Source organism: Artibeus jamaicensis, unplaced genomic scaffold, assembly GCF_021234435.1.
Source record: "Artibeus jamaicensis isolate MK-2021 breed Jamaican fruit bat unplaced genomic scaffold, CSHL_Jam_final contig_935, whole genome shotgun sequence".
Lineage (NCBI taxonomy): Eukaryota > Metazoa > Chordata > Mammalia > Chiroptera > Phyllostomidae > Artibeus > Artibeus jamaicensis.
Window position 1 is genome coordinate 1,731,988 of NW_026522016.1, and position 14,484 is coordinate 1,746,471.

The 14,484-nt window shown below is 31.9% G+C and overlaps 1 protein-coding gene across 1 annotated transcript in view; it reads left to right on the plus strand.

Moving 5' to 3' along the window:
• The window catches only part of LRP1B (LDL receptor related protein 1B), a 1,762,610-nt gene that overhangs the window by 1,418,171 nt on the left and 329,955 nt on the right, over nt 1–14,484 (plus strand). The window contains exon 44 of the mRNA XM_053655128.1: nt 3,277–3,481. Coding sequence (XP_053511103.1) covers nt 3,277–3,481 — 205 coding nt within the window. The remainder of the gene's footprint in view (nt 1–3,276; nt 3,482–14,484) is intronic.

Genomic DNA, 14,484 nt, shown 5'->3' on the forward strand with positions numbered 1-14,484 from the left:
GGGACTGCCATAAAGGAAGCATTTAAATGAAAACTGAAGAACAAAGCTTGGGTTAAGTAGAAAAAAATATGTACCCATGGAGTTCCATTTTCGTACAATATGGTTAGATTTTGTTAACTACTGGAAAATTCTTTATTCTTAAATGAAACAAATAAACAAAAATCAGATCAATCTGACTTTCAGTGAGCAGAAATAGAAGAGCTCTTTTTAGGTATAGTGAAGAAAAATTAAAGAATACATAACAATGACAATTAGACATTGACCCTGACTACTTGAGAGAATAAAAAACTACCTGAATTACTCAGTTGAGTAACTAAATATGGATACTTTTATAGAGCTGGAAATGAGCTTACATTTAATTTACTTAATTGAATGTTTTCAACTTATAAATAAAGGCTCCCACGGTTGAGAGATGAAGGTTGAAAGAAGGCTGACTTCCCATAGCTCTGGTGACTTTTCAGACCCACCAGGGCCTTCCAATCCCTGCGGCAGAGCTAGCACCACTCACATCTGTCCCATCACTATACAGCTTGTACTGGAAATCAGACGCATTGATTTTGATGGTTCACCTGAAGTATTTTAGGATAATAACAAATGTCCTGCAGTTGATGTTAGAAATTTATAAGACTATTTTGAAATAAACATGAGAAAGATCACCGATTATATTGTATATATAATTAGTTTTAGTTGGAAAGTGTTTTATCTTATAATTATTTATTACAAACCTTAAAAATTACATTTTCTTCTTTCATATGCTAAACTTTCAATTAGAATTAAATATACCAAATATATTAATTAGAGATTATATGTAATTCAAGTTCAAAGTGATATTATCATTTTACACATCAATATACCTACATATCAGATTGGTATTTAGTTAATTAACTAAAAATTTAAGATATTCTAATAAAAATATATTAAGCAACAAAATAGAAACACACACATAGATATAGAGAAAAGATTGACAGCTATTAACAAGGCTGGTAAAAAGGTGAGAAGATTAAGCAAAAAACAAAGCAAAACAAACAACAACAAAAACAAAACACCTCATAGACACAAACATCAGTATGGTGATTACCAGAGGAAAAGGGGAGTGGGGAGGTAGAAGAAGATAAAAGGGGGAATAAATGGTGACAGAAGGAGACTTGCCTTTGGGTTTTGAACACGAGATATGATATACAGTTGATGTATTATAGAACTGTACTCTTGAACCTTATATAATTTTATTAACCAATGTCACCCCAATAAATTAAACAAAATTTAAAAAAATCTAAAAAGTATCCAAAACAAAAAAGAATAAAGTCCAAATTTTCAAATAAAATAAAAATCTTAAATTTTAGATGAAAGTGAGGCTACTTGAGATCAAAACTTCGCTCAGTTACTGTAAGTTTAATTACTCAATCTCCCTGGCCTCTGTCTGTTTCCTCATCTGTGAAAGGACAAGTAAGATTAAAAGTATGCTAATGCATCAGAAATTCAATAATTTAAAAGCCAGCAACTTAGGAAAATGTTGCAGATACAGTGTTTCTATTTAATACCACATATTTATATGTATAACTTTTTAAATGTTTTAACTAAAATTTTCATTTTAAAAGTAACAATTATGGATAAAACTGCTACATAATTCAAGAATGTAGAATTCTTTTTTTTTAATATACTGGTTTCTAGAACAAACTATTTTTGATTTTTGCTTGCTTGGAACACTTATATATTCCCTAGAATAGATAAAATGCTATAAATTATTTTAATAACAAAGAGCATAGATGACCCACCTTTCTTTAATTGGTGAAGATTATTTTTAAATTAGTAAGTAAAAAAGAGTTTTGTTTTGAGCTAAAATATTGTCCAGTAATATGTTTTCACATAATACTCAAAAATACATATTGAATAATTATTTTGGCTATAATCCTGCATTGCCTTTAAATTATTATGGATAGATATGATATATGTAGTCTTTCTATAAATATAAAATATTATTTCAAGTAGCTTTTCTTTGTCAATAATTATTAAGCATATTTTTTCAAATATTTAAAGCAGACTGTCAGCCTCTCTACCTCCTCCTACTTTTTTTTCTTTCCTTTTCTTTTTTCTTTTCTTTTCCCTTCCTTCTTTCCTTCCTTCCACCCTCCCTTCCTATTTTCTATCCTCAGCAGCAACACTTAGTCTTCTAATAAACTCTTAGGAACACTCCTATAGATTAAAAAAAAGAAAAAAAAAACAGAGCTATTTCAGTAAAAATAGGAATTAGAGAACGAAACCCTGCAACCTCTCCAACCACTCTTCCAGTTACCTCTAAGGTCTTTGTTTGTTTGTTTTATGGAATTCTAGGACTTCCTCAAAGAGTGGCTTGACACAAAATATATAGAACCAGAGACATTTAAATAAAGAGCAAACTGACAGTAACCAGAGGGGAGGGAGGAGAGTGATAATGAGGGAAATAGGTAGAAGAATCATCTGGGAATAGGTATAAAGGACCCATGGACAAAACCAAAGGAGTGAGGGTGGGAGGTGGGGATAGGTGGGAGGGGGAAAGTGGTGACAGGAAAATGGAGACAACTGTACTTGAACAATAATAAAAAAATAAACAAAAATATTTTAAAAAATAATTGCTTGACAAACACTGAGGTAAAGCCATCTCTAAAATATTTAAGTAACAAATATTATGCTTAAAGATTTGAGAATAACCACTGAAATTCCAGAAACAATAATGTAATTTATAGAAAATTATACTGAGAGAATAAAGAAAATATTAAATAAATACAGGAGTTTAGGAACTGTATTTCTCTAAACCATATGAAAATATGATGCAGAATTTAAAGAACAAACCTGGAAGAAGAAGGTCATTTTGACCTTCACCATTGAAAAAAAATAAATAAGTTAAGAACAATGTCCAAAATGTTCATATTGTATGTATTGAAAAAGATAATAATAGGTTAATATTTGTAGTTCACAAAAAATTTAGGATGACTGTTTTGTACTCAAGTATAATAGATCCTCATTATTCAGCAAAGTGACTCAATTTAATTAAATTATTATTTGAGAGAATGAACAGGATAATTAATTTTTAGAAATAGTTTCCAGGTTTCATTTTAGAAACTAGGAAGTTTGCATGTAAACATAATATACATATAACACTTTATTACTTAGACTTCCTTAAGGACATAGAATATGGGAAATAATTTTGTTTCATTTTAAATAGCTTCATATTGCCATATTTCTACTGTTTTTACTATTAATAAAATTTTAATTTATTTTCACAATTTTTATTGTAATTAGTTTAATGTTTTGGACCAACTGGAATGAACAGCATCCAAGTATCATGAGATCGACCCTGACTGGGAAAAATGCTCAAGTGGTGGTCAGTTCAGACATACTCACTCCAAATGGGCTCACCATTGACCACAGTGCGGAGAAACTGTACTTCTCAGATGGAAGCCTAGGAAAAATTGAAAGGTGTGAATATGATGGAACCCAGAGACATGTAAGTTGAGAATTTCTTAAATATACATGTGAACATGATACATTTGAAAAACATATGCTTTATTTTTTCTATAATATTTATATGAAAGAATGCCAAAAGAGGTTGTTTGAACCAATTCAATTAGATAATACACTCAGTGAAAAAGAAAACTGTAAATAACTTGAAAACTTTCTTCAGGTGCATCTGCTACCATGGAGACAGTTTGACTCACACAAACTTTATCTCTAGAAGCAATAACTGATTTTTTCTAGTTATTAGTTGAATTGCTAATTAATGGAATTGTTAGAGTGATTTGCTTAAGCTTCATTGTTATTTATACATTTTTTGAAATGTGAAATAAAGCTGGTCATTTACACCAGGCTGAGGGAACATTAGGAAAGAATGAAATGATCTTCTATCTGTGTTCCTATCCTCAAAGCATCCTAAGCTTTGAAAAGGGAACAATAGAATTCCTTTCACGATTAGACCAATTCTCTGACTCCTTTCTCTGGGTCCAAATGAAATGTTAGTGGAAGAGTCCCGATGCTGTCCCTAAGGAACCCTTACAGTAGATACTGGGTCAGTAGAATGGTAAAAATCCAGTGCCCTCTCCTTATCTTAAGAAGTCAGTAGCACTTAACAACTGCAAAACTCAGAGTTCAGGAGAGTAAGTCTGGGTAGATACACCATGGGAGAAATCTTTACTCTGGTGCCCAACCCCAGTGTATGATGAAGGGCAAAATGACGCAGAAGCTTTTCCCTCCTCCACTGTATTTCTAGAAGGGTCAGATGGTATATATGTGAAGCTTCATAGACCATATTTTCTCTGTCACAACTACAGTGCCTCATAGTGCTAAAGCAGACATGCAGAATATGTAAATGGATAAGTATGTCAGTATTTCAATAAAACTTCATATATAGAAACAGGCAACCAACCAACAGTTGATAGCTTGTTAACACTTAATCTGCATCTTTAAGCACATTGTTTAATTTGAATATAAACCTATACATATATAAATATATTATCTGTATATAGATAATAAAATGATGAAAATGCTTCCAAGGATAAGACAGTTGGGGAAAGGAGACTACCAGTGATAAAATCCTGTTTTGGTCATGCATTCAGCTTAGGCGCTCCTGGGCACCTAATCTAAACTCTGTGCATCATTTTCTTCATCTGTGACATAGAAATCATCATAAAAATACCTGCCACTAAGGAATACTATGAAAATAAAATGAAATATGAAGAGCTTAATACAGTATCTAGAACACCTAGCCAATGACTGTTAGCAAATATGATTAGTGAGTAGAAGTCTTAAAAAATAAGAAGAATAGTAAGCAAAGTCTCTAAAACAGTTAATAAAATACATAAATAAAATTTGGCAAATGTTTGAAAATTTAAAAATTGATTGCTTTTTAACAAAAATAGTACCTTTATTCTTATTTAGAGTTCATATGGCAATAAAGAGGAAATCTAGATGCATTAAGAATGTAATAATCTTAGAAATAATTTCCTATTTTTAAGGTCTAACCAGATTTAATTTTTTTGATGGTAAAGCTGATTTATTGGGGAAGTAGGGGAAAAAGATTATGCAGCTCTAAGTTCAAGGTAAAATTGGTAAATGTCCTTTGGGGAAATAAAATCATAACCTTTAAAGTAATATTCTCTCCTTAACATTTGCATCTCTATAGTACAGAAATGTTTCTAGGTTTATTGAAATATAATTGACATATAGCACTCTGTAAGTTTAAAGTGCACAGCACAACAATTTTAAAAGAGTGTATACTGTAAAATGTGCATGGAGTGCACCTCAGGCAGTTTTTATTTTTGTTTGGTGGTGAGAACTTTAAAAATATACTCTTTTAGCAACTTCAAATATACACATCAGTACTGTTAACTATAGCCAGCCAGAAGTATCCTACTTTAGACAAGGATGGAAAATGGATTAGAATTACAACTAGGCTTACATTTTAATGTCAAAAATCCTTTAAATTTAGTTAGAGATAACTGATTACTGACCTGCCTATGGTGGATATAATTGCCATACCTAAGAATAGATGAAGGGGGGAAAGAAAAGCAGGTAAATAAAAATAAGTTGAAGTGGTGACATCATAAAAGTCTAGAGAGAACATAGGCAGGAAAATCTCAGATATTCCAAACAGCAATATTTTCACCAATATGTCACCCTAGAGTGATGTACATAAAGGAAAGAATAAACAAATGGGATCTCATCAAAATAGAAAGCTTCTGTACAGCTAAAGAAAACAGAGTTAAAATGAAAAGAGAATCAACTGTATGGGCAAGCATATTTGCCAATGAAACCTCAGTCGAGGGTTTGAGCTCCAAAATATATAAAGAACTCACATGAGTTCACTCCAGGAAGACAAACAACCTAATTAAGAAATGAGAAAAGTTCTTGAACAGACATTCCCCAAGGAGGACATATGAAAAGATGCTCAGCATCATTAGCCATCAGAGAGATGCAAGTTAAAACCACAATGAGATACCACTTCACCCCGGTCAGATTGGCTATCATAAAGAAATCAACAAAGTATTGAAGAAGATGTGAAGAAAAGGGAACCCTAGTGTACTGTTGATGGGATTGCAGACTGGTGCAGCCATGGTGGAAAACAGTATGGAATTTCTTCAGAAAACTAAAAATGGAACTGCCTTTTGATTGGGCAATTCCACTGCTGGAATTATACCTTAAGAGCCCTGAAACACCAATCCATAAGAACCTATGCACCCAAGAATATACAATGGGGAAAGGACAGTTTCCTCAATAAAGTGTCATCTTTAAAGGAATGAAATAAGATAAATGCAATGCCCCCTCCCAATCTAAGTTGAAGTGGGTATAGGCTTGTTGTGAGAAGCCACAGAAGCATTACTTCTGTTGGGACATACTAGAAAATAATACCACACCCAGGATAATGATTACCTGATTTCTTTTTCAGAAGTATTATTCACTAGCTTCATTTAGAACTTCTCTATCTATTTTCAGACACATACTTTCACATTATAACCCCATAATTACCCTGAAATATAGGTAATTGCATGTTGGAAAACTAAAATTTCTAAATATTAAATAATTTGCATAAGGTTATATGGTCTTTAATTAGAAAAGACAGACCAAAAATTTAGATAGAATTATTGGATTAGAGTAATGGTTTTTAGTGCAAACTAAAATTTTCAGGTCTTAGCCTATTATTTTGGAGTTCCTTAAGCATATAACTGTCCTCTGCCAATACTACTCACAGTAGCTCTCCACAATAATGAGGTGCCTGTACTATAATGTAAATGAATGCACTTCCTCCCTCTTCAAGAACTCACACATACATACACACACATCTATGTATCTATGTATCTATCTATCCATGTGTATATACACATTTAGTTATTTACCCTAGGATAAGCATATATATGCCCCTATGTAATATAATAAGTATATATGTATAAGTATACTATATATATATATACTTATTATAAGACCTCAAAATAGACCCAAATAAGTGTGCATGTATGGCCATTTCTATAAGCCTTGCAACCAATAATAAATATATTATCTTGTTACTCATATTTCTTTAATATTATATTATATATCCTTTGCACTAGTGGGTATTTTAATTTATTACTGAATATTAGAAATGCACTAGTGAATATTTTAATTTATTATTGAATATGAGAATATACCTAATAGAATCTTAGGTTCTACTGCTTTACTTAATAAAGTAGGTAGATTTGCTCCTTTACAAAGTAGGATCCACAGCTTTTCACCACAGATCACATTATTTTGACACATATTACAAGAACTACAGTGACTGATGAAGAAGAAAACACAATGTAGCTCGGAGTGATACATTGTCCCCTTTATAACAGTATTCTAATAAACATATAGAACTTCTGCATATTCCTAAACGTACTCTTTACATATCTCCTCACTATTATGCTGAGACAAGTTAATTATTTGGAGGCTGCACCAAAAGACAAAGATCAGCATTTTACTCCAGTATCTTTGCAAGAACATTTTCACCACCTTTTCTCTAAAACTATTTGATAGATTCTCCAAAGGTTTAGACATAACACCTCTTCCATGGTTTCTGTTACATATGGCTCTTCCTGTTGCTTTCAGTATTTCTTTAACCTTCATATTTTGTTCCACTTATTGAATGAAAAATCATGTAATTAGGAAAAAAATAAATGTTTATTTATCACACAAATTGGAGACTAATATTTATTAAATTTATGTAATCTAATTTTGTGAAAGATAAGGTTACAAAATAACTACTACATTAGGAAGTTGGATGTTTATATAATCTTTTAAAATTATACTTTTAGTGGAATGCTGAATTCAATCCTTACTTTGGGTATTGATTGATTCATGAATATAACCAAGTGTGGTCAAGTCCCTCTGCCCTAATAATTGGGTGTTTAATTAGGATGCATCTAGACAGTTTGACTACAGAAATCATATGACTATAATGCAATGAAGATTTCAAAGTTGTGGAGTATCTAGTAGCTCTGTCTCTTTCTGCCTTTGAAAAACAAAAATTCTGTATAACTGTGCTCTAATCGAGTACATACAATTTTTCTTTAATAAAGAGCATACTGAATAACCGAGAAATTCTTCTATTTTATGTGAAGACCTCAGATAAGAAAAAATATAACACCATTTTCATTTGTCTCTTCTCTCTTTTAACACATGTGAAGTAAACCAGATTCAGACAATTAAGTATTTTCTATTATTATGTCTACCTCAGTTTCATAAAAATTATAAAGAAAATTAAAACTCAAGGCCAATGCAAAAAGGTTTAATATGTTATTTACAAAATTGTTATTCCACCAGTCCTTTCTCAAATAAAGCAATGAAAGCCCCAAAATAATATTACTTTCTCATAATCCTTTCTTTCAAGAAAATGTTTTTCAAGTCTATTTAATGGATTCCATATTCGAAGATGAATTGAACAATATTTTCCTGTAATATAAGTAGAGGTAGTCTGATCTCAATGAATACTGTGTTGTGGGTAGCCTTTTTCTCTTCCTTCCTTCCTTCCTTCCTTCCTTCCTTCCTTCCTTCCTTCCTTCCTTCCTTCCTTCCTTCCTTCCTTCCTTCCTTCCTTCCTTCCTTCCTTCCTTCCTCTCTCCCTCTCTGCTGTGTATAAAGACTGTTGTGGTCCAAGGCAAATCTACATACTAGCACATCAAACTGGTAACACTGCTTTAAAAAAGTCCCGTTTATTAAAAAGCACCCCGTGTATGAATTCATGGCCTTGACGAATACAGGCAGATTGAGGATAAACAATAATAATTCTGTCCTGAATATAACCTTTGATTTCAAATAGAAAATACTTTTTCTCCTTAAATGCACAATAACTTCCACTAATTTTTGCAAAATTTAGAACATCATTGATATTGAATATAGCTGTTATTTGCGTTTATATGTAACAAAGGATAGTTTTTCCCTAACATTTTGATAGACAATTCTTTAATCGTAATCTGAATGTTTTAATTTTTTATTTCACTTGAGGTACTTGATGAGACAACTTATTCTAGTTTAAGTGTGATTTTTTAAACAACATATATTTCCTTATGAATTCTGTCTTTAGATATCAATCCAAGCTTCTGAATAAACTGGAACAAATTAGCATTTTTTTGTCTCTCTCTCTAAGACAGTGTTTGAAATAATGGGTGAAAATTATCTTTTTCAGGGCGGACAGGACCTACTTTTATTGAGTTAATTTACTATATACAACACTTCTTTACACACAAGTATGTTACAAGTCTTCTGTGAAACTAAAGAAACAATTTGGATCTTATTTTCCTATAGATATCACATGGATTTAGGAATAGAGTTAACCTTTGTAAAAAAGTGGGTGTTCTCTATGTTTTTATTCCCTTTGATAGTAGCATGGTCCAAGAAAATTGCTCAGATGATACTGTTTGGCATAGATCAGAGATTTTCAACCATGCACTGCAAGAATTTTTCAAACACACAATGCCTGACTATTTAGTCAGGGGCATTGACCTCTTTTCTCTTAGGCTGTCAAATAAAATAATGACAACAGATGACACCATAATAGCCATCTGATGTGAATGAATAAAAATTACACCCTTTTTTTGTCAGAGAGGCTAAAATTATATTTCTGGGTGTGCTAAGAATTTTAGTAACTACTTTATGTGTGCCACACAATGAGAAAGGTTGAAAATCTCTGCTGCAGATAGAGCTGATCATTTTAATCCAAAAGTCCAAAAAAAAAAAACCACACTGACATATTTCTTTCATGGGTGAAGAAATGACCTACCTTTAAGTAGTATGCAAAACTCAGCTTCTGTTCTCTTCAATTTTGTGTTCTCTGTCTTTATTATGTTTATTGGATAAATGCAAGTCTGTGGGTTCAAAATTGTCTCACCATTTTGCTAGCGATCCAGATTCCATGGCTGCTCTTCTCCACTGTCAGTACCATGCATTTCCCACTAACTGTATAGTCTGGATCATCCACTGTTTCCTGTACTTTAGTGATGGTTTGACCACTAGAACAGAAGTTATATTTGTTTCTGACTTTCATTTTTAATTGATCCGAATTTCTGAATGCTTATTATATTTTCATGTGCCTATTTTTACAATCAGTTGTTTCTATAGTCCATTACTAAGATAACCAGAGAACTTTTGAGAGTGCAATTGAGAAGGTAGGTCAATCTTTTGTTATGTTTAGGAAAGATTAAAGATGCAATCTGACTTATGATTAAAGATATAAAAAGAAGAAATATCTCTTGGAGTTAAAATGCCACTTATTCTGGAAATATGAAAAATATTACAGAAATTGTTATCTGATGACTATTGACAAGTGGACCAATCTTACTAATATCCTATATATTCAGGACTTTGCACTTCATATTAATACCTTTTTAATTAACTTGTATGTACAAAAGAGTGACCAATATAAACTCTCAATTTGATTTGTGCCTGTCCAGTTGAGTTGAAGAGCTGGAAATCATAGAATGCATTTTTGAATAACATTTTTTTCTAATTTCTCATAGAATGTAAAGGCTTATAATTTGAAAAATTTACGTTGATCCAGTTGAGTTAATTCTAATATTCAGTTGATTTATCTGTTTGAGGCCTCTGTGTGTGTATGCATTTCCTATTATTCTCATTCCTTCATCCTATCTTGTGCACTTTGGGCAACCATATCAAAGTGATATATACCTATTTAATTCATATACATTTTCAAATAGGTTGATGAACCAACATAATGAATTTTATTTTTCCATTTGGGAATGTATTCTGCAAGGCACTGTAAAAATGTGTAAAACCACGGATGTAAAAAGAATATTTAGGAAGTAAAACATATAGTTTTGAAAGCTTAAATATTCCATGAAAAACCTTGAGTACTATGAAATATAAGAAGTGATTTGAACTGTTGTTCAACTTATGAAGTCATGCAGTAATGCAATATAAAGGGGTATCCAGAGAAATAATAAATTATAGAAAAGGACAGTTTGTTTTCATAGCTGTATATTTTACAACTTTTGATGAAGCAGAGAGTAGTAGAGAACAATTCTAGGAATAGAGAGATCAAATATGCCCAGGGGAGTTGATGGATTGGAAAGAAGCTAGACATTACAAGCTGCAACATTTGAGAATGTATTTAATGAAAAGAAAGCAGGTTATATATAAATTACTTGATAAAGTTTGAAGAGGTTTTGTGAATATAGGTATTATGAGCCCATAAACTCAGTACAATGCTATTGTGTCCCAAAGTGTGTGTGAACAGTGTGTCTTCACTCGACTATCCAGAGAAATTAAATTGTATTCAAGCACATTGTTGAAACTATGGTCAGAATAAAGTCTGGTAGGCGTAATTACTGCATCACATCTTAAAGACTTTAATATGCTCACGAACATTATAAGTCTTCAGAATGGAAACAAGTCCATAACTTTGTTCTTATCAGAAAACCACCTTTTTAAACATTGTGTGCTGTTAGCTTTAAGTGTTTATAGTGATCTGAAAAAATGGATATACTATTTACAAGTCACTTAGTTTATTATAGAAATATTATGGAATCCATTACTAATAAATAGATCAAATATCAAAAATAAAAACATAAAACAATGTGTTTTTAAAAGTATATTTTACTCTTCTTTTTTTAGTTCCTGCTAAGTATAGCTTAACAAATCTATTCCTAGGGTTCTTCTCTCTTAAACTCAGCTTGGTTTTACTTTTCTATTTTATCTTAGAATAAGGTCATAATGAAATATAATTGTATATAATCTAAATCTGACCTATATTAATAAAAATATAATAAATGTCTGGGTTTTCCCCTAATTTTAATGATTACATTAATTTGTTTAGCGGCCCTATCAATAAATTTATTGAGGGAAGCATTCTTTATTTAGAGTATTTGTTGAATATTCTGGGGTAATCTATTTATTAAGGGGGAAACAGATCATTCTATTTTCATTCCTGCTCCGTGTCTGTCATTTCTGTTGTTCCAATGGCTGTAAAAATGACATGTTGACAGGGTGAAAACAAAGTGAATATAGCCTTTCTCTCTGCAGTTACCCTGTTAGCATTAATCATTTCTTAAGAAAATTATTCTTAAAGAATCTGCTACCTGAGTGACAAAAAAGTCCTCCAAAAGAGATGTTTATGTTCCTAGAAATTGCAATTGCTGATATTTCTTACTTCTGACATTCTTTTAGAAACTTTGTCCAAAGTTTTTTTTTTTCCCCCAAGAGTATATTCCCAGGCTGAAATACAAAGTCCTCAAACTTACCTGTAGAATGAGAAGAATACAGGATAATATATCTCTTAGATAAACACACTCTGATGACATGAACTCTTTTGAATAAAAATCAAAAAAGAAGTTTGCTTGTTTCCTGACTAGTCTCAAATATAAGTAAGATCAGCAACAGGATATTTGATATTCTACCTTTTATGGCACCAAAAATTTTCTTACTACTTATGGAATCAAATATTTCATTTGATAAATTAGTCAAAAAATCTTTGCATCTATGTATCTAATCAACATATATTTATGCTATTAATTTTTGATAATATACTTTTACTTATGTTGTAAGACCTACAGGGGTCTGAACTCTGATATTTGTAGATTAGGTTTGAGGCCCAGAATAATATATTTTATGACAATGTAAGTTTGAATTACTTAGACAAGTCAAAATCATATCCTGTACACAAAGAAAAGGCATTGCGACTTTCATTTTAAAAAATGTAAAACACTTGAATTTAGCAATGTAGTATTTTAAAATTTAAAAATCAACATCAGTCCTGGCTGGTGTGGTTCAGTCAGTTGAGTGCCAGCCTGTGAACCAAAGGGTCACTGGTCCAATTCCCAGTCAAGGCATATGCCTGGGTTGTAGACCAGGTCCCCATTGGGGGACACGTGATAGGCAACCACATGTTGATGTTTCTCTCACTCTCTTTCTCCCTCCCTTGCCCTCTGTCTAACAACAAAATAAAATCTTTTTTAAAAAAATCAACATCAGCATAAGCAGTTCCTAAAAGTTGATTGAACCAGAATTTTTGCACCATTAACCGGAGTAATCAAATATTATTTTACAGTTTAGGAAATTGAAGCACAAAAAGCCCTCATTAACGTCTAATGTTCTATGTCTAATATCTAATGCCAATTATAGTTCCTAACTCTATTAGAGCCAATGTCCCTTTTATTCAATAATTTTTTTGTAATATCCTGCAACAGGGGAGTAAGAGAAGGAGAAGGGGGGAGAAGGTACAGAAAATAAGTAGCATAGATGGTAGGTAGAAAATAGACAGGGGGGAGGGCAAGAATAGTATGGGAAATATAGAATGTAAAGAACTTGAGACACGTGGTCATAAACTAAAGGGGGGCATGGTGGGGGATGGGGTGTGAGGGTGGAGGGGAATGAAGGGGGAAATAGAACTGTAATGGCATAATCAATAAAATATATATTTTTAAAAAGAAAATGTCATTATATCTATCTTTATAAATTTCAAAATTTAATTGAATACCAAAATTATAATAAAACAAATATATAAAATAACTCATAATAAAAATTTAATATACTACAATATGGAAATGCACAAAAACTTGGAAGGAAATATTAGAAATTAATCCAATGTTTTTTCTTGTGCATAGAATCATCACAAATGTGATAGCTCTGAAGGCAGGCTTATACCAGGTGTGTTGTACTGGATAGTCAAATGCTGATAGTTGTACTTCTAAATGCTGTCTTGGGTGATGTGATTACCAAAATTAGTAATAAGTTCTTCATAATGTTCTAAACAAAATTAAGTTATTCCTCAACTTATTTAGAAGTTGCATTCCCTCAAAAATAAGAACTATATAGTAAATCTACATAAAACAATATTTCTGGGCCTATATATGAATTAATCTCTAGATTTAAATGATTGTAAGTAGGTTTTACATTTGTGACTGTCTTGTAAGACATTTGAAACTGAGGCTGAGTCTCAGACAGTCCCTTATGCACAGCTGCCCTCTCTGTGTATTGCAGGTCTTCTAAAAGCTTGGTTCCTAACCTCTTAATTTCCTAGCTAAACACCACTCCTACCCCTTGCAATCAAACAAAAGGACTGTGAAATGTTCCTAAAACTCAGAGAAAGGAGGAGACTGCTTCCAGTATGTACCAGTCATAATGTGACTTGATTTACCAGAGCCCCAAACATTGTAACAATTATCTTCTATCTAAGAGGAATGAAGATTGTGGAAATAAGGTGGTGGACTGTATTGTCTTCATTTTATTATCTCTAGCTATGATGTATACATGTTATAACAGAGTGAATGCAGTAAAGTTCATATTACATCATGACAATGTTAGGTGCAGGTGCCTGAGTGAGAATAAGACAGAAGTAAAAGTAATATGAGATTGATGTGAAATAAGGTTGCTTCAATTTCTGACTCTGGAGACAAGAGATGCTCGATTTTCAGGAATTAATTTAATATTTTTGAATTGCAGTTTCCACATTTTGATTTAGGTTTAAAATAATCTTCCAAATCTAACCTT